The following is a 23,672-nucleotide window of genomic DNA, read 5'->3' on the forward strand; positions in this document are numbered from 1 at the left end:
GGTGATATATATCATCAGAAAACCCTTGGAGCTGTGAAGCCACCACATGCTCCAGAACCTTTCCTAAGAATGGAATATTTGAGACAGGCTGATAATTATCTAGTAGTGCCAAATGTGAAAATTTGAATGTAGAGAGTGTTTCAATAATTAAGAGGGGCAAAAAGTAGCCCTGAGAATATACAATGCATTTTTTAAAATGAAGTCTGAACAGCAGTTTACTAAAAGTCATTGCAAAATAATTAGAAAGCTCTCCAGCTGGAGTCTGGAAGCAAGGTCACACTACATGATAACCCTGCCTTGCAAATGATTTTATTTTGTGGCTGACAGTTTATCATGGAAGTTAACAGCATTCCGCCATAGCCATATTACCATGGAAAGTGTCTATGGACAATGCCCACTCTTTCGTTTACAAACGGGGATGAGCACCGGCCCCTAGAGTTGGACACAACTGGACTTAATTGTCAAGGGGAGCCTTTACCTCTTACTTAAACAAAGGGGAAAATTGAAAGTGTGCTGAAATAATTGGTAAGGAATTATAGGAATTGTAAAAGCAAGATAAATTGTTATTATAAAAATGTCTGCTGGTGCATCAGGAGCCTGTACTTACAGATCCAGCAAAAGTCAGATGTTTACATCTGAAATATAAATATAGGGAGGCAGAAGACACACACATCAACACTACAGTGCAACACACTATATGCCACACACACTGGATACCAATAATGCTTGTACCAGAGAGCTGCATCATGCAGCAGTAGCAGCAACAGTGGCAATAGTTGAAGACAACATGGATTTTCCTTCATACTTCCAAACTGGGTTGGCTGGGTTAATGCTTAGAATAAACTTCTATTATAGTATGCTTAAGGACTGAGAAATGCTTTTTACTTTATATATTCTTACTATTAAGAACTTTGTTAGTTTACTGATGTGTTCTCTATTTTTCAGTGTTCCCTTTTAGGGTATAAGCTTCTATATTTTTAGAGTGCAAGCTCCTGCAATTTTGAAACATAATTAGTGCATGATTTAAGTTGTTTATATGACTTAAGCTTTATTTTTGAGTGTACTTTTGTTCACAGTTTCTCATAGTTGTAAGAATTTTGACTGGCAATCACACTTGTAGCTTTTTATAAGTTGCAAGGATGGATTTTGTTTAAGCATTTGTGCCTACAGTTTTCTCATAGCAGTAAGAACGTTTTAAATGCATTTTGACTTGCAATGTTTTGAAATATTTGTGTGCTTACAGACTGTAGAAGCCATGTAAAGCTTGCAGAATTAGAGAAGTGGATGTTGCCTGGAAATATTGTAACAAGGAAGCAACATTTAACTTGATGCCCAGATGAACCTAGATATGATTGGAAATGATAGTTTGATTTCATTCTAAAAATAACCCTTAAATGGGATAAATGCCCTTTGGGACAAACATAGGCTTCTGACCTTTTTCGCTAGAGGTCGATAAAGTTCTGTTGCCACCTCTTCTTAGGAGGCTGTTCAGGCATCAGATTCTCTGACTTGACAGCGAGATTCAGGGAGGGTTCTTTATCAACAAACAGCACTTAACTGCCTAAAAAAAAAATTACTTTCTTTGAATTACTCCTAAATTGTTCCTTTCTTCTGTTTCTTTTTTCTCTGTAGTGCACTGTATCTGAATTTGGTTGGACTATGGGTTATCCTGGTATGTGCCGTTCTTTGTGGCTTGGTGATATATTCCCATTTTAGAAGTTGTGATCCTTGGACTGCTGGTTTCATTTCAGCACCTGACCAGGTATAAGAAGCAGTCTGATGTGTATATAAAAGGCTGACCCTATACAATAGTATAGATTGGGGAGGTCTATCCTAGTAACGGGTACAGAGCTCTACTGTCCACAACCTTTATTTCCATCGATTCAGGGAACTCTCATAACCTCACTGTCTTTCTCCCCTGAACAGCTAATGCCCTACTTTGTTATGATCATCTTTGCGTCTGCCCATGGACTTCCAGGACTATTTGTGGCTTGTGCCTTCAGTGGAACACTCAGGTCTGTACTTCTTTCGGTTGGCTTTACTTGGCGCTTCCTGCAGTGTTGAATGTAAAAGAGGCAAACCTACAGTGCTGAGGAAAGAACTGCTGTTGAAAACGCTGCATCATTTCTCTCCCCCCTCCCTCGCCCCTGTAATGAAATGCTGCAGTGCTTTGTCTCTCTGCATGCTGTCCAGCATCAAGCTCTGGCAGATAAATGTCCCCATCTCTTTCTCAACCTATTAGAAAACTTGCAGTTTTATCTCTTTTGTCGTAAACTATCATTCCGGCAGCTATTTTCATGTTCAAAGAATCACTGGTGTCAGGGTGAAAACAAAAGATGAACAATGCTAATTGCGAGGAATAAAAAATGTCTCAAGTAATAGGAAAAGTGCAGGGCTTCCATGACCCCAAGTCACACTGAAACTATGGGGATTTGGTGCGTTAACTCGCTCAAGTGCCATTGATCCAAATGGGCTTACTCTAGTTGTCACTTCCTTTAGCATAGTAAATTGCCACTAGAGTAGGCCTGTCTGAATCAATGAAACTTATGGAGAAGTTAACTCACCCAATGCCTTCTGATTAACTGGCCTACTGTAGTACAACTGACAAAGCTCAGCAGCAGGATTTCAGCCACTGTAGCGCCATGAAACATTGGTTTTATCCATACATTTAAATTCACACAGATTGTCCCCTATACATAAGAGGCATTTATATAGGAAAACCTGCAATTTATTGGACATTTACTCTTTAATAACCTGTGCTATTAGAGAATCCAGAGAACTATTAGGGTAGGAGTGGGGGACCTCATAGGTCTTGCAGCTAGTAAGTGTGATGGGTGATAATTAGGGGGAGGATTTCTGTGACATTTCACATTTTCTTTGCAACCTACATTTGAACCCATAAGCAAGTTCAAACATGTTTATGAGTAATCTGACCTTTCTCACTAGATTACTCATAAACATGTTCAAACCCACCTATAAACTCAAACATAGGTTGCATAAAAAATATGGCATGTCATAGAAATCCTTGCCCTAGTGATAATGCTCAGCAAAGTGCTTAACAGCAAAACATTAAGTGGCTGCAGTCCCGGCCACTATCTTTACTTCTGGAGGACAGGAGAGAGCTTGCCCAGGATGTCTTCAAACCCATCCCTGGCTCTCAGGCCTCTTACTCCTTCTGAAATATTATCCCACATTAAATGTTGTGATCATTTGGTCACTTATCCCTGAAAACCTTATGGTCAAGTCAATGGCAATTGACAAAGTGAATCATTTCTAATTTCTCGTCTAATGTGGATTGGGATCAGGCTATGCAAATACAGAATTTCTTCAAATTCTGTGTAAACACAAACTGAAGACAGATATTCTGGGAAGTGGTCCTGTGAGTAGGTCTCATTCTTTTCGGTGCAGGCAAAGCTTTCAAAGGTAAGGGTAGAGAAAATGGCAGCCTCTTTCACACATGTATAATTGCCCGCTTGCACTCTCTCACCCAGGCACACTATCTCCTTTGATCTTGCTCTCTCTTTCTCTCACTACCTTGCCTTTGTCCCCATCCTATTCTTTCTCTTTGCAGTCTCTCTGCCCACTGCTGCTTTTCTCGCTCTTTAGTTTCCATCTTCCTACGACAACGCCACCTCCTTCAGAAAGACAGTTGGAGACAGGAGTAGAAAATGAACCACCCATGACTGCTCTTTCTGCCATCTCATTGTTCAGGCACTCCTACCCACACCCTAGCAAGAAGTAACAGACAGATGCCCCTTCTCATTCTACTGAAAAAAATTACAGCGGTGGCTCTTAACAAGCAAAGAAGGGAATCTTTTCTAGCTTGTTATTGCAGAATGGAGCTTGTTAGAAAAGTAACTAATCATTAACATGAGTTACTTCCTAGTTTAGCCCAAACTCAGCAGGCATATGTGAGTTGGAACCCAGATTGTTAATAAACAGTGCAGCCCATTTGTAACAAAGATGAGTCCTCACATTGTGTATTGTTTGCTTTTGCAGTACTGTGGCTGCAAGTATAAATGCTCTGGCAACTGTAACATCAGAAGATTTTGTCAAGAACTGCTTCCCAAATCTCTCCGAACGTATAAGCACTTGGATCAGCAAAGGCTTGTGTAGGTAGAGCAAATAGATTTCATTCTTCTTAATGGTAAGGTCAGGAATCTCTCACATAGAACTGTTTAGCAAAGCAGGACTTCCATTAATACAGAAACATTTTTTTCAAATTTGAAGAAAGTACAAATCATGCCACCTTTTGAGCACCTTACAATTAATTACCCATAAGCATTGTTCCAATATCTTGGCAATATCTTGTAAACTAACAGGGCAATTCTATGTTGGCCAATTAGTTTACAAGATAGTGCTTAGAGTTAAGCCACATTGATAATTGAATGCTCTAGTCTAAGGTACATCTTGGTCTGTACCGTAAGGCTCTTGATACCACCGTATGGTACTGGAGTTTAGTGGACATTTGTTCTTTAAATTCCCTTTTGCCTTCAATTGATTTTATTCACCATGGTTCAGGAACAATGAATCCTAAAATGCTGAAGTACCTGTAACCATGTGTTCATTCTACCTACTATTTTGAGTTACACCATGATAAGAATTACTTCACTACTGACTTAAGTAAACAATGGCTCAGATTCAGTTGCTTAGTGTAGTAACTTAGAACTAGAGTAGGCCCACTAGATCAGTGGAACTTACAGAAGAGCTGACTCATCAAATCCCCACTGATTCAATGGACCCACTCTAGTTGCAACTTACTGTAGCCCACTCTGTCCCTGGAAAATATACTCTGAAGACTTGCAAGATCCTTAAGAACAGCATGGGGAATGTGGCTGGCAGGTGGAATGAGGAATTGGCGATAAGTGCTTTCTGGCTAGAGCATCCTGAGAGGTATTCTATTCATATCATAGACAAGTCTCCTCATGTAAGAAGACACCTTTTTTTCCTGTCACCATGATGTCCCCTCAACATTCTTGAAAAGATTTTAAGGAGGTGCAGGACGCTTCTAGAGAAAGAGGAACCACCCCTTCTGGTTCCATGGACCAAACCATTTCTGTCAGTAGAAAAACCACTCATTTTCACCCAGGCATTAATTGTTCACCATCCTCTTTTTCAGGCATAGTTTTTGGAGTGGTATGTACTTCAATGGCTGTAGCAGCATCGCTCATGGGTGCTGTGGTGCAGGTAACCACAGATTTTAAAACATTTGGCATAACCTGGAGCTCTTGGCCTGTGCAGGGTATTTATATTCTGTTCTCTGAGAACGGATGTTTGAGCTTCAATAGTGCGGAGGAAGTCTCTTGTGTAGGCAAAGTTTCTCTCACTGTGAAAGTACTAGAAAGCCTTCAGGCTGTTGCTAAGAGAGGCGCCTGCTCATTTTCTTTCTTGCATCAAGTTTTCTTTCCCTTATAAAGTATAATAAGGAGGAATAATCACACTATCTGTTTTGCTAAACAATCCTGTATTTAGCTCTGATCTTCCCCCCATCTACATTTGTTCAGAATGTATAGAAATAAAATTGGATCCTTGCAGATATGTGCAATTCAAGAATCTTTTTACACTGCAGAAGCCTTCATTCTGAAGCAGCTTCACTGTGCGAGAAACTGGTCTCTCCCGAGCAAATGACTGCTTTTCTCTGTTGTGTTTTCTGGACTGTGAGAGGATTAAAAGTCTTCTTCTCTTACTCTCTGTCTCTCATGAACAGGCTGTTTGGACATTTCCTCTATTTAAGAAACATTAACTGCCTGATAATATAATGTTTACTACCTAAATGATTGAATTCCATGCAAAAGGCATATGAATAAAACCTTCCTTTTGAAGGCACCACCCTTTTGTTCTTATTTTAGTTATTGTTTATAAATTGTTATTATATTATATATCTATAGTATTCATATAGTACTTGTAATCTCTAAAACAACATTTGGGGGCATGATCAGACCAGAGGGGGGAAGTTGGAGTGATCTGGTTTGCACTTAAAAAGTTCTATCTTTGGTGTCATCTATTTTAATTCATATTTGAATGATCCTTCCATTCACATGGGAGATATTTCTTCTGCTGTAAGAAGGATAGCTCTTCACATTGCTCCTATTTGTCCCCCTTTGGATTATTGATGCCTCCTCCCCATTCCCGCTCCTGCCCCCAACGTTTTTGTGACCATCATTCAGCAATGCCTTCCATTTTCTGTTTTCCTCCTCCTCCTCCTCTTCTTCTTTCTCTCTCTCCTTAAGTAATAAGATACTGCTTCAGCAAATATTTTGCCATTGCAATATGTGCTAGTGTACCAAAGTGCTGTTTCTGTGGCTAGTATTCATGGATGAGAGATATTTTACAATGCCACCTTGAGAAATGATTGTCTTTTTAAAAAAATCTGACAAGTAGACAAACCAGAAATGAGAACGATGTGTTCTCTGTGTTAAGCAGCTGAAAAAGCTATTATATAAGAGAAGAAAGATGTGGAGAGCCATTGGATGACAGTAATGTGCTTGCTAAACGATCTTCTGTCCTTCTTTGAATAGGCCTCGCTTAGCATTCATGGAATGTGTGGGGGACCTCTGCTGGGATTATTTACACTAGGAATTGTTTTTCCTTGTACCAATTGGAAGGTACGTAATAAGATTCTTATCTTCAAAATAGAGCAATTCATATATGATAGGCTTTGCTTATTATTTTTATTAGTAGTAGCAGTCATCGCCGTCGTCGTCGTCGTCTGCTTAGCAAATCATCTACTCTTTATCCTGTTGGGTGGAACATGATAATCTTGTCATCATTTTGTTGCCCTTCAAACAGTTTGTGTTACTAAGTAGACAGTTGGCAAGAGTTAATTGTCTATGGTTGAGCATTGGAAAGACATGCTGTGGAGTTATGGAGCTACCATGAAAATAGTACCCTTCAGATGTCAACAATCCACTTGGTATCTTGTACTGTTCTAGTATCTGTCTTGTGCCTAGAGAACATAATATAGTTTCTCACTTTTTATCGATTTAAGGGTGCCGTTGGCGGTCTTCTTACTGGAATCACCTTGGCGTTTTGGGTTGGTATTGGAGCTTTTGTGTATCCTGCTCCATCTTCAAAGACCCATCCATTGCACCTCTCAACAGCTGGGTGTATTTCCAATAACACAGAGGTGGTGGCTACTGTGGTTCCTACTCTTCCTCCTGCCAGGTACTATTTCTTTCCATCCACCTTTAAATTGTATAACATTGCAGGATGGCTGCTTCTTTTTTTCCAACTGAACCAGTTATCACTTGTCAGTACCAGCCTTAAAGTCCCTGTTAAGTTGATATGTAGTTTGGTCATCTGTTTGATACTAGGCTTTATAAACTAACCAACCTCCCTTTTGGTCAAGAAGTTTATACATACATTAGTAATAATTATTGATGTTCCTTTTTTGTATCATTCTAGACCTTACCTGGCAGATACTTGGTATTCTTTATCATACCTTTATTACAGTGCTGTTGGATGTCTTGGATGCATCATTGCAGGGCTTCTGATCAGTTTCGTAACAGGTTGGTTCATTATGATATTCTTGAGCACAACTTTGTTTTATAGCTGTATTGTCACCTATGAAGTGAACTTTATGTATTGCTGATGAGTTTACTATTGAGTGAAGGGTGATTCACCTGTCAAAGAAGACATGAGGCATCAAATCCCACCACCATTCTGTGGCAAGAATAGACACGCCTGAATTGAATAAGAGATGGCTAGAAATGAGGCAATGCTTTCAAGATATCTATTTTGGCCCCATAATTTAAGAACATGTCTGGGGGTAGGGCAACCAGGATTGTGAGGAAAACTAGGAGAAACAGTTTAAGGGCCGGGGATATTTAGCCTCAAGGTGGAAAGAGTATGGGAGGGATTATCACAGTTTTTAAATCCCTGAAAGGCTACCCCCAAAAAGCTGGAGCAAACTGTAACAGAGATCAGAACCAAATAGTAGAAATGGCAAGAAACCCAAGTTCAGTGAAGGAGTGGAAGAACATTCAGTAGTGGAACAAATTGGTTGGGAAAGTGGTGGGTTCTCTTTCACTGGAAACATGGTTGGGACAGTTACTATTTAAAAGTAATTCACTAAAACTTTTGAGAAGTAATATACTCTAATTACTCATTACTATATGGCTGGTGCCTCAGTAGCCAAAGCAATGCTGTGATCTGAAGTGCACACAAGAGGAATTATCTCAGTTGCTACGGCTAACTGATGAGATGTCACATCCATACCAGGTCCACACCTGAGTGTGGCACTATATGCCAGCCATTTTGTCAATTAGCCACAGTTAGCTCTGATGTTAGCATATACGATTCTTGTGTATGTCTAAAATTCCAACAAGATTTCATCCTTATCTCAAAGCTCTAGCTTAGAGGTATTAAAAGAAAAGTTCAGTCACCATCTGTGGGGAGTTCCATAGTTGTATTTGGCATTATAGATGACCTCCAAGGGCCCTTTAACTCGTTGATCCCAGGACAAAAGAGGGGAAGCCTATGGACATCTTCATATGAGTAGATAAGAAGATATGAGGACGTATTTTGTGCATGGATTAGCAATGACGTCTCTGCTCAAGAAGTAGCAGTCATGCAAATTCTTCAAACCACATTTTAAAATTTACTTTTCTCCCCAAGAAAAACACAATATAGGTTGATCTGCCCCGGTATCTAGCTCTTGTCATGTTCATTACAATTTCATCATTAACCAATTTGAATGTTGGAAAAGTTCCATAGAGTCAAGCAAACTTGTTTTGTCTGTTCATGGTGTGGAGGAACAGTATCATCACATCAAAACTAACATTTCAAATACATTGTTTGAATTTTGATAAATTTGATGGTATTATTGAATTATATGGTTAAGAAATGTCAGGATGGCAGTAGCTAAACAACATGCATCAAATCTTCTATTTCCTGCTAAGATTGTATTAATCATGTGTGGAAATCAGCAATAATTCCATTTACCAAATAGTAACTGCTAAAGGTAACAGATGGATAAGACTGGTGGAAAGGGGGAAAAAACAGATTAAAGCTTCAGGTTATGCTAGAGTGGATGGGTGAGAAATAGAATCTATTTATTTTCAGCATAGAGGAGCCATTATAGAATAGTAGCAATAAATACTTTTTCTAGTATCATTGCTATAAGATTAGAAAGATAGATCTTTTGTAAGTTAACTCATGCTTTGTTCCCTCTAGGTCCAAATAAAGGAGAAGACACTGAAGCAAAGTTAATTCGCCCAGTCTGCAACATATTTTGCTTCTGGTCTCATAAATGTAAATCCTTTTGCTGGTGTGGAGTGGATCAAGATAACAGTAAAGCACTTCAAGTAAGACTTTCTTTATATGACACAGCAATGTTGCTGGTCTTCAAACTAAGACCTAAGATGCAAATTAGTGTGCATTTTTATAGATTAGTCTGACTGCTTTCTGCTTGGAAAAAAAAGAACTTTTTGGAAAGCAACTCCTAGAATCCCCCAGCCCCCACGTGGGTTAACTCCTGAAAGATAAATTTTGCAAGCTCTGAAGGTATTTTGAAACTTGATATCATCAGAGGCTCCTTACACCATCTGGTGCCTACCCTTTATAGGCCACTCCCCCAGAGATTATTTTTGGAGGGGACTAGATGGAGAATTGTTATTCCTGAAAGCCTCTAGGAGCAGCAATGTTATTTGATTTTATCCCCTGTCAAGCATAGGGGAGATAACTGTGTTAAAACTGGATATTAAAAGCCTGATGAGAAAGGTTTTTTACTTGTCACTGAAAGGACAGGAGAGAAGGGTTAAGCCTTGCTTCACTGGACAGAGCATTGCATAAACAATGGGCAGCAACTAAGAATGCCCTCTCTTTGATATGTGCTGAACATACCTGTAAAGGTGACAGAACTTAGAAGAGGGTTTTCCAGAAGACCTTAAGGCTTGAGGCGTGTTATACTATATAGGGATATATAATCTGTTAGATAGCCTGGTGCACACTGTATAGGGCTTCATCGGTCATAACCAGCACTTTGAAACCAGTCAGGAGCTGGTGAAGCTGTTGTAACAGGGTCCCTGTAACTGGTCCCAGTCAATAGTCTGGCTGTAGTAGTTTGAAACAGCTGAAGTTTCTGAACTGTCTTCAAAGGCAGCTCCATGTAGAATGTGTTGCAGCAATCCAAACAGGATGTAACTAAGGCATGTGTCACTGTAGTCAAATATTTTAAATTAAGTGTAAACCCTGAGCCCTCAATCTTCCTCAAAAGGTAAACCCTTGTTTTGTATGAAGTGTTCGTTGTGGCCCACAGTGTGTTTAGGGGAAAGAAAATTGGCCCGTGACCATCCAGAGTGAGTCTCTATACATATAATGTGCAGAGTTAAATAGAGTGTGAAGTTGATTAGATATTATTCATATCTTTCCTGCTGAGATAAAAGTAAAAACTAATAATGACTGCAAGCTAATGTTTGGTTTGATAACGTTGATTTATTTCCTTTCTTTAGCACTTTTATGACAGAACTCCAACATATTAATTGATATTTTTCTTTTATTAATGCCAGATAAAGGCTAGTAAGTAATCCAAGGCTCTCAGCTTAGAGAAAGAGCATTTACTCATTTCAGACCATGGCAGCAGGCACCGAGAGCAGCTGGTTCCTCAACTGATTAGGTTTTATTTTCCTTTGCTACTTAATTTTTTAGGAGGCATTGAAAAGCGACCAGCTGAAAGACCTTCAGAAAAAGGCAGTTGCAAACGATGACCTCAAGAATGGATGGAATAAAGCCGTTCAGAGCCATGTTCCTGGTTATAACCCACACGACAAATCCTACAGTAATCCAAACATGGAAACAGAATCTTATTTTTAGCCTATCCAGAAGAAACAGTGTTCCGTTAGCCACAGGAATGACATAGCTTTACTCTAACAACGAGAAAAATAATAAGCTGCTGGCAGTCGTATTAGTAAAGGAAGTTTTTTTATGTATAACATAACAGAATGCTATTTTTATTTAGGGAGCTCATTTCACAACAGGGAAAGAATTCAAAGACCAGAAATCAGAAGAAACTAGTTACACAAAATATAGGTCTCCCTTGCAATTTACCTTTTTGCAATAAACCTGTTTCAAAGTTACATCTCAGAAGCAATGTTAACAAACGGGACATCATTTTTTCTGTAGAAATAATGGCTGTTTTCTTGTTAATTTTTCCAGTTACTTTTAGAATGCATTTTCTGAAGTTTTAGAGGCATTTTGACATGGCATTTTGAAATGCTGCTTTTATGCCAACATAATGCAATCAGTGTAGATCTTAGCAGAAAATTAAGAAGTCGGAGTAGACACCACAGCAAGTTCCTACTCTGACTTGTCAACTTGCACCATTTTGCCACTGAGTTTTACGTCAATGATGTTACACTGGCAGATCTGGCTAAGAGGGTTTTGGCTGAAGTTTTGAGATTTTGTGCTATTCTACTATCCATCCTATGATTTCCCTGCCCAGAACAATATCAAAACAGTACAACAGGTTATTTTATTTATTAACAAGGTTATGAGCAATTACAGTAAAGTCCAGAGATTACTGATGTGGTATGCCTTGAGATAAAACCTGCTATGAAAGTGTTCCCCTTTAGAGCAAGTTCTGCTCATTTTCCTGTGTTTCCCCTTCAGCAGGGATGTGCGTGTATGGGTTTTGTAGTGATGGGAATGGTAGATGTCCTCTTCCATGGAGCACAAGGCCCACTGGCTTAGAATAAGAATCACAACTTGAAGGTTCTCTACTTGTCACTAATGGGACGGAATCTGGCCCAAGATGGAGAAGCTAACCGATCCAAAAAGTAGTTAGGCAAGCACACAGCACACTTTTCTTCTTCTTTTATTAACAGCCTAATGATTGAACTTCCTGCCCCAGGAAGGGGGGGGGTGTCCACTCTTTGCTGCGAGTCTGAAAGGCAGTTTATACATGTTGACTTTTAGAATTCCTATGCATTGTTTTAAAAGGGTATTCGATTCCCAATGCATTTTTATATTTTGTTTTACATCGCTTTGGGGGCTGTAGAAAAGTGATTCAAAACGATCTAATTTAGGGGTAGAAAAGTTTATTATTGCAAATGCAATCTTCAGGTGTGAGTGGCACAGTAAATAATTTGCAGTTGTACATGTAAAATGTGATAAAGAGCATCTTAAAAAAGAATAGCTACAATCTCTTTTTGAAGTTGGTCAAACATTTTCCATGGGGGGGAAAAAAATCTTCACTGGTACTTTTCATTACTTTTCTGTAATATTAAAAATTAAGGATAACCATTTGGTCAGAGACAGGGTCATAGTAAAACTAAAAAATGGAAACCATGAAGTACACCAGAAATGATGTATTTAACATTTTCTACCTGGTCTTATCAGTTATACTGAAACATTCCCCGCTCCACCCACCTGTCAACTTTTCCACCATTTTTTCTTATAAAACTTCAACTTGTAACTAGAAAAAAAATTAGAAGATATTCCTTAAACTTTGCTTCTTTAAACCTTTACTATTGAAAAACTACATGATATATGCCCATAATACATGTTTTAAAATGTCCTTTTACCATGATAATCAAATCAACAGGGGCAGTTTGCAGCATTTAAATGCTCCTCAGTAATATTACTATGAAATATTGCTCTAATGTACTGTATTATTATTGCAAATTAACATACTGTACATTGCTTTTCAGATTCAGGTTATATAATCTTGTGGGAAATGTGGAGTGGTTGCTCTTTAGCTGCCTGGTAACTTGTTCTCTCTTGCTGTTGAGAGAGCTCCTCTGACCTCCATTTTGGACTGGATTTTTCCCTTCCTGGCCTGCTACTATTATAGCTACTGCTGTTCCACTATTGCAGATTACACCTTTTAAAAATCTTGCTGGTGTTCCTCCACTTTTGAATTGCTTTCTTGATTACTTTGATGCCCCTCTCTGTTTTTTTTTGTTTTGTTTTTGTCTTCTATTTTATTGATTTTTGAAGGGAACCCCTCCTCCCATTTCCTTTATTGTAGCTTGGCGGGCCTGGCTACCTGCCCTTCACTTGGTGCAACACAGCCTGTGCTACTGGACTGAATCCATCAACGTGGTGGGGGTGAGAGCTGGTTCCCTAATCCCCCCTATTTGTGGATCTTGAGTCGGAAATAGTATTTACATTACCTTTACTGAGAGTTCCTCTCTCTCTCTGTTTCACTTTGATTGTGATCATGGTTATGATTTCTTTTTTTCATCTGTACTGTTTCCTGCTGATAAACTAATGGGGATAATGATGGTGATGTGATGATACATATGCTTTAATGTACCGTTAGTGTCTGCATGGGCCTATGGATGATTGATTATTTCTCATGAACTGCTATTGTTGCCTGCTTTAGGAGTAGATGATTATCTGTTACCTGGCTTCGGGGGGGGGGGAGGTTGTGGGTTTTTGGAAATGTTTTTGAGGGTTCTGTAGTTCTTCATTTGCTCTAGTACTCGAAACCCAAAAGGAAAAAAACAGAATGAAAGAACCTGAAAGATTCTGGCCCTTGCAAGTTTATCAAAAGGACCTGTATGCATACACTTGAAAGAACCTGAAACAAAAGCAACACAATGTTTCTCCCTCACAAATCCTTACATCCTGACTTAAAAGTAAATCTTACTGAAACAGAACATGTTTCTTACTTGTTGTGTTTTAGGCCATGTATGTGGTTGCTGACATATTTTTGTATAATGTGGAGAACTATCTTAGCAAAATGATTTTTTTAAATCATGATTTTGTGGAAAAAAAAGTTTTAAAAACAAAAACAAAGGTGGTTTACAATGATATTTTACAACAAGCAATCGGATATCTTTGATTCATTTCTGACGAAGGACTGTGCAAAAAATAGATTGGGTGTGCTTGAAATCGCCAGATGGCTTAAACCATTTTGAGGCTATATGCAGGGATGCCTGCAATCCTGTGGCCAAATGAACCCCCTATGTATATGAACAGCATGCATGTGGTTTTCCTTCCTAAGCTAGTGTATCTCTTTTAAAAAGCCATCTCCCATCTCAGTTTTTAACTACTGGAATTCATATTGAAAGCTAATAAAAAAATAAAACCTCTTGGTTTTTTGTGGTGCTATATGATGTGTTGTTGCTTCTGCTGGAAGAGATCAACAGAACTGAAATATTGAACCTCAGTTCTTCTGCCTGCATCTCTGTAACTCTCTTGCACGCAGGGACCTCCCCAGCCACAGCTGTTTGGTGTTTGGATGCTAAGGCAAAGCTGGATTTGTCCCCTTGATTTCAAGCAGTGAATCAGTAGGATTTTTGAAAAAGCAACTCTGGCTGCTTCCATACTCTGTTTGGATCATAATCCAGAGCTTCAAACTTGGAAGACCCTTTATATCTACAAATAGTTGCACCTTCATATCCCATTACATGCAAGCTGGGCCATTGACCAGACTTTTGAGCTGTTGAGTTCCATGTTTCTTTCACATTAACCCATGCAACCTTTTGAGAATCGGAAAAGCCCCATGCCCCTTCAATGCCCTCCTCATTAATCTTATTTGAAAGTTGAAATATCGTAACTGAAAAGAAATCAAATCCTTTGCCAATTTTAAAATGACCTTATTTAATTAGGTGCATACTAAGAAAGGAATAGGCAAAATGTTTCCCCATTTTTCAGATTAGAATTGTGTATTTTTTTCTTTACACGAAATAACCTTTACCCTGAAATTCTGATATGCCCACCCCCTCCACATGTCCCATAGGTTGGGGAATCACTACTCTTGCTCAAAGCAGTCAGTACGCCATCCTTCCGATAGAGGTTCTTCAGATTTGGGTTGACTGTAGAGATGTTATTTCTGCCATTGCTGTACGTGTTTTCCCCCTAATATCCAGACCCCTCCCACAAGGCCTGCTGCAAATGAGAGATCATTTAGATTTCATAAACTCTTCCTGGATTTCCCAGGAATGAATATATAATTTTCAGAGAATATTTCCTATAAAGGCTAGGGCAAGAAGAAGTATATTTCTATCTTGTATTTCTTTCATAAACTCACACCATTCTCCCCCTCTTCCCATCTAGCATCATGCAGCAGGCCCAACTTTTACCATTAAAGACGATAAAAAAAATAAGAATAGCAAGTAGTAAACAAATGTTTATTTCCAGAGCAAGGGTTCCTTTTGCATCAAGACACCAATTTGAGTTGGTAATAGTTAAGACATTCTGGACTAGTAACTAACTGTTTTATTCTGAAATAACAGTAGCTGCTCATGCAGTCTCTTTGAAAGAACATGCATAGACCAAAGTTATTGGAGACTAGATCCACAATGATCTGAAGCATTTTTTTTCTTTTTGCCTGAATGCTAGTTCTGAAGCTCTGCAGCTTTGGAGAATCCACAAATGCAGCTTGCATGCACATACCACTAATATTGGCAATTTGTTTGGAAAGATAAGCGTTTAGAAATACCAACAAAATAAAATATATTTAACCAGCATTCATGTAATACATATTTCCTGAGAACAAAGTGTGCCATAAGTCTTTGTATGATAATCTGCATTCAATGCAACCACAGTAAACCAAACCTAGCATAGCATTTCTCTCAGCTAAAGCAAATAGCTGTGCATCAGCAAACTGTCAGATATGATCAATGCAAATTTATATACTTTTAAAAAGGGGCACAGACGATAATATTTTTTTCTTTTGACCAATTTTGTGTGCTTTCCAAGTGTAGAGAGAGAAATAATAGAAGCAGTGGAACTGAAGCCACTACGTTTTCCTGAACAAGTGACTTCAAAATTGTGCCCTGGGTTAAAAAAAATTATTTTACAGATTTACAGTTTGCAGTGCAAGCCTCAGAAATATGTCTTGGTGACTTTGTTGGACCTTCTGTCTGATAAATGTTTACAGGATTGCAATCTTAATGGATTACAGTGTTTCATTTTTATTCTTCAGCTTAATAGTGCAATTGTAAGCATTTGTTTCACAAGAAAGCCTTTCTAAATTCAATAGGATTTACATTCTAATACATATGTTTATTACAATAGGACCCAACCATCCGCAGGGGATCAGTTCTAAGCCCCCCCCACCTTGGATGCTGAAACCCACAGATAATAGCAAATACTATACATAGCATGGTCTCTGGCTCCCTCTAGTAGCCAGTTTTGGTAATGACATCATAAAAATACATATTTCTGGAATTTTTCTTTTAATATTTTTAATATTTTCAGACCATGGATAAGTGAAAACATTCCATGGATACAATGATCCTAATGCATTTCAGCCTTAACAATCTTATACACATTTACCAGGTTTAGTTCTGAGTATAGATTGCCTTGTTAAGCAATCAATTGGAAGGACTGCTCTGCTAAGTAATCAACAGAATTGTTTTTATGTATGATCAAATTGTGACAAGTAAAAGGAAGCACAGAGTTATAGTGAACATTCCTACCTATTGGCAAACTACATTGGTTCTAAAGCTTGGATCCAGCCAAGGCTATGAGCATTTAAGTAAAACTTGACAACAGCAGAACAAAGGTAATAAAAGCAACGTTCTACAGCACACACACAAAGGTGCTTTAAAGTTTATACCCCAATCCACCTACAGTGTTTATATGCAAAGCAGGTGCTTTTATTTAATTCAGTTGAGGGGTAAAATACTCAAGAATAAAGGTGCATGTAATGCTTCTCCCTTCATTGAAGTATGTGGGGAAACATACTTGGAGGGTGACATTTGGAGGTCCTGTAGGGCTTCTAACTGTTCAAGCAGCCACTGGATTGGGGGACCTATATATATATTTGTATAAAAGGGAATTATGATATTATAAAGTAGATTGTCATCATATAAAACATTAATCATATGACAGAAACAGTAAGAAAAAATATCTCACAGAGTTAGGATACAAGCATATTCATAATTTGATCCCTCAGTGGTTCCGAATGAAAGAAAATTCAATTCCCTTTTAATGTTCATTGTCTCCCTTACAATACCATCTCTCTAATCCATTTTAAAATGATAATCTCATCCTAAGGCTAACACAAATCTTTGATACAATTGCTGTGCTTTTTAATATAACAATGTGACAAACATGTTCTAAATTTACTTTGGTTAATATTAAATAAGAAAGATTTCTACACCTGAAAATGTTACAAAAGGAAAACCAGAAATATTGTGGTCTCCCACGTACAAGTGAATCCTGCACACTTGTTTTAAGATTAGTGCTTCATGTCTTCCCCATTTTGAGAAAAGAAATAGCAAAAAAAGAGCTGTAGTTAACAGATCACTATTAGAATAATTGTGTTTTTTACATTGTTAAGGTGTGAGTGGGCAACAAGCAGGCTGCAGAAGGCCGCACACAACCATCGGACCCTTGTTTGCATCTCTAGTTTTCCTTTGCTGAAATGATAGCCACTCCAGCAAGATGGACAAGCCGAAACAGGCGTCCATTTTCTATTCATTCTGTGATGGAATCCTGTATGATGTTCTCTTCCATGGTCTCAGCAGAGACAGGAAGACAAAGAAAGGCATTTTACACAGTGCAGCTCCCAGAATCCAACACGCAACGTGGCCACTGGCCACAGTGGCTATGGGACTCTGGCAATTGTTGTTAGCACACACCCTGACATTTCTCATATGGATCTCCATGAGTTGTGTTGCAGGAGAGTTGACAGCTGCCTACCCCATAAAAGTGTTGCCTTTCATGGCAGATTCCAGCAGCACCAGCTGTTTCAGGGCAGATCCCTGAAGGATTTTGGGGGGGGGGGCAACCCAAAGAAATTGTCCATTCTTGTGCTATGTGATATTCTGTGCTGCAAGCATATGGGTATCAAAGCACAAGTCAATGCAATAATGTTTACTCTTCTGGGAGAGCTTTAGGCAAAAAAACAACAACAAGGTATACAACTGGGGAATACAATTGAATAATGTGTGTATATTTGTGTGTGCGTGTATTTGTGTGTGTGTTTGTGCATGTGCACACACACACACACACCTATCATGGTGCTTGGATTTTATAGGGTGAAATGTCATTCCAGATAAAGATCTATTTTGCTGTCTCTGAACTTGGAACAAACAAGTTTTGATGTCATAGTTCATATTCTGCAGAAGCAGGAGCTTGCATAAGGTATTTGCTTATTTGCCATTAAAAAGACATTTCAAGTTGACATTTAGTGTGTGTGAAATATACAAAATCCAAGTTGCTCAATCAGAAAGAGAATATCCACAGAGTTTATATTTCGGCATGCTACATCAGAGCATGGATCGGACTATTCACATCAGAAGTATGAGGCACTGGCCTTTATTTGCACATTGAATATCAACAGCAATGGAAAATGCCAAATTCCCCCATGTAGAGTGCTGAGTGAAGGGCAGTGCAAAGATATAAGCCAATATCCAAAGAGCTGCAAGCAGCAGTGGGAAAATATGCCACTCATGCAGTTCTATGCGCAGGAGCACCGGCCCTAAGCATTGTGGAAAATCCAGACAGGAAACAGCCTTCCACATTGAAATGAGGCTCTCAGGGTACTATGCAATTTTCCTCTTGAAGGACTATTGTGGGAGATAAACTTTGGAAAATCCTCCTCCTTCTTCTTTTTTTTTTGGACTAGAACTCCCAGAATCCCCCAGCTGGCTGGATGAATCTGAGTACTATAATAATCCAAAAAAAATTAATTAATTTTTCCAGTCTCTGAAAAATCATAGTTCCACATGCAGAAGCTGGGTTCGTTGTATCATAGAGCTCTCTGGATCCTGGCTTATACGGTCTTTCTACAAAATAGTTTTGCTTCAGTTTGAGAGAAACAATATATTTCCTTAATTGGATTATAAAGACAAACAGACAAAAAAGTGATGTGCAAACATCAAACTGCATAGTAAATACCGAACAGGCCAATATCCCTTTTAAAGGGCAGAGCCACATCCACAATCTCAGCAAGAGACTCGGACAAACCTGACAAAACTGGAAGCCTCAAGGACTGCAATAGCATCAAGTTATGGCCACAAAGGGCAACAATTAATTTTGCTTGACATTTTTTTTTAGAGGCAGTACAATTTTTTTGAGCAATCCAAAGCTGTAGAAGTTGTGAAGAAGCAGATCATATATATATGTGTGTATATATATTTAATTTTAAAAGTCATGCCCTTATTATGGAAGTTTCACAAATGATGGGCTTTTGTTTTCAGTTATGCCACGAATGAGTTTCCCAATTAGTTGCTAGAATGTCGCCCAGTAAATTTAGATAATGGAGAGATTTCCGTTGAGCCAGCTTTCATTCCTCTTTAGCAAAGACCATTGGTGGAATATATCTGCTTATCTTGCTTGTTGGCTGCACGGCTTTTCCAGTTGATGGCAAGACTGGGTAATCATCTTTCCCAGCAGCAGCATATACACACATGATTCCTTTGCCTCTTGTCTTAATTCCATCTTCTGTTTGCACCAGAAGTTTTGAGTTCTGATGTCAGAGTTTCATATCCAACTAAGGCCATTCATGGTGATACTGTTTCCCGTTCTTTTTCCGTTCTCGTTGCAAATGCTCCAGTTCTGCCTCATACATCATTTCCTGAACTAAGTATTTCTCCCTTCTCATTCTGTCACACAAGTCTTTGGGCATGTCCGGGATAAGGTAGGCAATGAAAGATTTTATTCCAAAAACAAGGTGCTAGAAAAAAAGAAGAAGATAGAACACACATATTTTAAAACGCTTATACTAATATGGCTTGGATTTATTTATTTGATTTGTATACCACCCATAGAGCAGCCAAGGCCATTCTGGGCAGTTTACAACAAGTAACATAAAAAAACAAAGTAACAAAATTTCTAAAGTAAAGTCCTTTGGAAGCTCATGCTCATTGACTACTTATTATTGTTACGTGCCATCAAGTCAAAATTAACTTATAGTGACCCCCAATAGGACTTTCAAAGTCAGTGAGGTATTTAAAGAGTGGTTTTACTAGTTCCACCCCACCTCCCAATTCCTAGTGTATTACTCTATCCATTACATCACACTGGATGCTATTTATACTTTATTATTAATGTTGTCACAGATTTCAAAATGTCTGTTTCAAGCTGTAGACACATACTGTAGTGTAAGGTTAACAAACAGGTATTAGGTGGGATAGATTTGTGAAGGCACCTACAAGTGATGAAGAACCCTGTAAATTACATTGTTCAAAGCCCCTCCCAATGCCAGTAGTGAGAGAATAGAGTATGTGTACTTCCTTATTAAGATGTGTCATATCTGTTTGCATAGCCTGAATGTTGACAACATCAATAGCAGCAATCAAGATGGTCTGCAGGATGCCCTCTTGTGCTCACTACTGGTTACACTTGTCGAAAAGCAGTCCTGATAATTGTTTTGGGTGAGAATTGGTTAACTGATGATAAAAGAAGTCAGCTTCTGGGATTTTCCCTTTCTTGGTGTCACTTTGTGAATGCTAGTGAGCACAAGCTGATTTAAAGTCCAGTTTCAAAGTTATACAGTACTTTTGTTGGAATTGCCTTGTAGAATGTTGATTTTGCTCTGCTGCACAATAACATATGCTTCTTTAAGTTGTAAATACATATAAAAAGAGCATATATTTTATCTGTAAATAGATATTAAGTCCTTACTATGTTATCCTATGGTGATGTGCATAAGAGTAACTGGATGGAAGACAGGAGATTTTACTGTGGAATTATTGGTAGAAGATACAGTCGCCTGGATTTTCAGCCTAAATCATAGAGGAGAGCGCAATCATTTCCCAAAAACACTCCAGTTCTTGTCCAGCTGCACTGTTGCAATGAGCAGATCTGAGCCAGACAATTAACATAGGCTTCCAAATTTCATATTGTAGGTTTCCTAAAGGAGCCTTAAGTCCTAAAAAACAGGCTGAGACATTCATTAGAACTACATAAATAGCTCTCCATTTTCTATTCTCAGTCAACTAACCTCAAATACTATGATGAAAGCCAATCGAGCAGCTAGAACATGCCAGAATTGCAATGTGAACTCATAAGGAGTTGAACTCCATGGTGGTGCTCTGTAATCTCTGTACCTGTAATAGAGGAAGAGAAAAACATTTGGTAAATGGTAGTGTTGCAGATGCCCTAATAATAAGAAAAGTTGTCTTCTTTAGGAAACGATGGAAACAGTTACTTGGAAATCCACCAAAATGGAATGAAAGATGGGCAGGATATATGCCTGTTTGTGATCATGCATTTAAAATGAATGAATTTAATTCATTTTATAAATTAGAATTCCTAAAGGTAAAAGACAATTCAACATCTAAAATTATCTCCAGCTTTGTAATACAAAAACTATCTGGTTTCTCTGATTTCAAGTAATACAGTAAAAGAACCAGGTTGGAAACATTTCTGAGCACACAGCTTTTATTTTTGTTCTTGCACATATTATCAGGCCTTAAAGATCTGGAATATAAACATTTTAAATAAACAAAGAAACACATTTAAATAATGTGAATAACAAGAAAAATTTGATTAAAAATTCGGCAAAGGAAGTGCAGTAGGACACTTCCATCACCTTAACCACAAACCTGATGCATGTGCCTCAGGTCTGCATGGTTCAGGTTAAAACTTCTATTAATCAAAGATATTAAAAAGCAATTAAAAGTGTCCAACAATTTCATCAAGCTTCTTCAGTCAGAATCATCTCTTTACAAACCAATTCATTTTTATAACACATACCTGCAGTATCCTGAATATCCCATGCCAAGCTCACTCAGGTCAAATATCGATAAGCTACTGTTGACATAACCTTTCAAACATCTAGAAAAAGAAAGCCCAGTAAATATCTTCCAGCAGAGACTCTGTTATAGGTTGTGCATGCAAAGCATGCCTCATTCACCATTGTTGCCATTGGTAGTGCCCACAGCTGTTATGTCATGCCTTTCATATTTTCAGGAGATGGTAGGGATATGTCCACTTTTCATAGAGGCTAGCAGGATTTGTGCTGCAAGAAGCCCATACAGTGGTGCCTCGCTTAACGACGATAATCCGTTCCAGGAAAATCGCCGTTAAGCGAAAACATTGTAAAGCGAAAATAAAAAGCCCATTGAAACGCATCGAAAACCTTTCAATGTGTTCTAATGGGCTTAAAACTCACTGTCCAGAGAAGATCCTCCATATGGCGGCCATTTTTGCTGCCTGTATAGCGAGGAATCCGTCCCTAAACACAGCGGGGAGCCATTTTATTTTCCCTGTGGCCATTTTGAAACCACCGATCAACTGTTGAAAAATCATCGTTTTGCGAAGAATCGGTTCCTGAAGCAGGGAACCAATCATCGCAAAGCGAAATTCCCCCATTTAGACCATCGTTTTGCGATCGCAAAAAGATCATCATAAAGCGGATTCGTCATAATGCGGGGCAATTGTAAAGCGAGGCACCACTGTACAGCTTTTTGTTACAAAGGATGTGCATGTACAGAGCATGGTAAATTTACTCTCTGGACTACAAGTTCTGTAGAGAGGGATTCTGGGAATTGAGGAACTTTCCCAAGCACTATATATATGTGTATATATAAGACTATGCTCATATCTATAGCATACTTAATGGCTCCATACTGCACATTCAACTTTGGCATAGAGGCAAACTGAATGGAGCCAAAACCCCTTTCAAAAACCGCATATTGATGACAAAAGGAAAAGTAATATTTATACACTGAATTCTGAGAAACTGGGTTTTCAAGCACAATGCTGGGCTGCATGCACGTTACTGCACATGAGGACCTCATTAACAATGAATATTAGCATGGACAGTAGCAGAAGATGGAAAGGAATTACACCCCCCACCTCAATTAGACATGTTTGGTACATGCACATGGAGTACCTGTCCTGGAAGGAGCATGACATGTGCAGCCATAGATAAATTAAGTATGTTGTGTCTGCCACACACTGGATTAAAACACCAAAGGTGTGTCAGGCAGTTTCTGTTCTGCTAAGGCACAGCCTATCAGAAAGCTGGTATAGTTGTTGGAACACCTGGCCAGGGGCTGTGGATTCGAATCCCAGTAGTGTTGTCTGGGAGTGGAGGTCAGTCAAGATTACCTGGAATTTGTATTGCCTTGGACAAGCTGTCAAGTTCCAGAGGGCCAACAGAAAAAGGCACTAGTAAATCACTTCTGAGTATTTTGTGTCACCAGAAAGTTTCACCTTAACTCAGAATCACACATAAATGCTGTTATCATAACCTGTCATGGAGTTGCTAAATTTCATGGGAGTTTTCCATTTTTATCTCATTTGGCTTTTTTCATGTCAGGCTGTGCTAGGAATGCTCTAAGTCTTATAGTTCTATAGTGTTCTAAAGCTCTTAACAATAGCTACTATGGCCTTCATTCATTTAGTTGTTTAGTCATGTCCGACTCTTGGACCAAAGCACGCCAGGCCCTCCTATCTTCCACTGCCTCCTGGAGTTGGGTCAGATTCATGTTGGTTGCTTCGGTGACACTGTCCAACCATCTCATCCTCTGTCGTCCCCGTCTCCTCTTGCCTTCACACTTTCCCAACCTTAAGGTCTTTTCCAGGGAGTCTTCCCTTCTCATGAGATGGCCAAAGTATTGGAGCCTCAGCTTCAGGATCTGTCCTTCCAGTGAGCACTCAGGGTTGATTTCCTTTAGAATTGATAGGTTTGTTCTCCTTGCAGTCCAGGGGACTCTCAAGAGCCTCCTCCAGCACCACAATTCAAAGGCATCAGTTCTTCGGCGGTCAGCTTTCTTTATGGTCCAGCTCTCACTTCCATACATCACGACAGGAAAAACCAT

The 23,672-nt window shown here is 38.9% G+C and overlaps 2 protein-coding genes and 1 long non-coding RNA gene across 4 annotated transcripts in view; 2 read left to right on the plus strand and 1 right to left on the minus strand.

Annotated features, from left to right (window-relative positions):
- SLC5A12 (solute carrier family 5 member 12) overlaps positions 1–14,036 on the plus strand; it is a 32,033-nt gene extending 17,997 nt beyond the window's left edge. Inside the window, exons 7-15 of one of the 2 annotated variants that reach the window (XM_020790431.3) lie at positions 1,633–1,762; positions 1,927–2,015; positions 4,000–4,112; positions 5,120–5,187; positions 6,519–6,605; positions 6,989–7,164; positions 7,405–7,508; positions 9,175–9,305; positions 10,648–14,036. In XM_020790431.3, coding sequence (XP_020646090.3) covers positions 1,633–1,762; positions 1,927–2,015; positions 4,000–4,112; positions 5,120–5,187; positions 6,519–6,605; positions 6,989–7,164; positions 7,405–7,508; positions 9,175–9,305; positions 10,648–10,812 — 1,063 coding nt within the window. In that variant the 3' untranslated portion in view covers positions 10,813–14,036. The remainder of the gene's footprint in view (positions 1–1,632; positions 1,763–1,926; positions 2,016–3,999; positions 4,113–5,119; positions 5,188–6,518; positions 6,606–6,988; positions 7,165–7,404; positions 7,509–9,174; positions 9,306–10,647) is intronic. The other variant, XM_072985869.2, reaches the window with a different exon arrangement.
- Positions 1–23,672, plus strand: part of LOC144585842 (uncharacterized) — a 757,174-nt gene that overhangs the window by 64,271 nt on the left and 669,231 nt on the right. The gene's annotated exons all lie outside the window — the stretch shown is intronic.
- Positions 15,064–23,672, minus strand: part of ANO3 (anoctamin 3) — a 339,659-nt gene continuing 331,050 nt past the window's right edge. Inside the window, exons 25-27 of the mRNA XM_072985871.2 lie at positions 21,601–21,681; positions 20,846–20,951; positions 15,064–19,576 (exon numbers count right to left, since the gene is read on the minus strand). Coding sequence (XP_072841972.2) covers positions 19,394–19,576; positions 20,846–20,951; positions 21,601–21,681 — 370 coding nt within the window. The 3' untranslated portion in view covers positions 15,064–19,393. The remainder of the gene's footprint in view (positions 19,577–20,845; positions 20,952–21,600; positions 21,682–23,672) is intronic.

Source organism: Pogona vitticeps, chromosome 1 (genome assembly GCF_051106095.1).
Source record: "Pogona vitticeps strain Pit_001003342236 chromosome 1, PviZW2.1, whole genome shotgun sequence".
In the NCBI taxonomy this organism is placed as follows: Eukaryota; Metazoa; Chordata; class Lepidosauria; order Squamata; family Agamidae; genus Pogona; species Pogona vitticeps.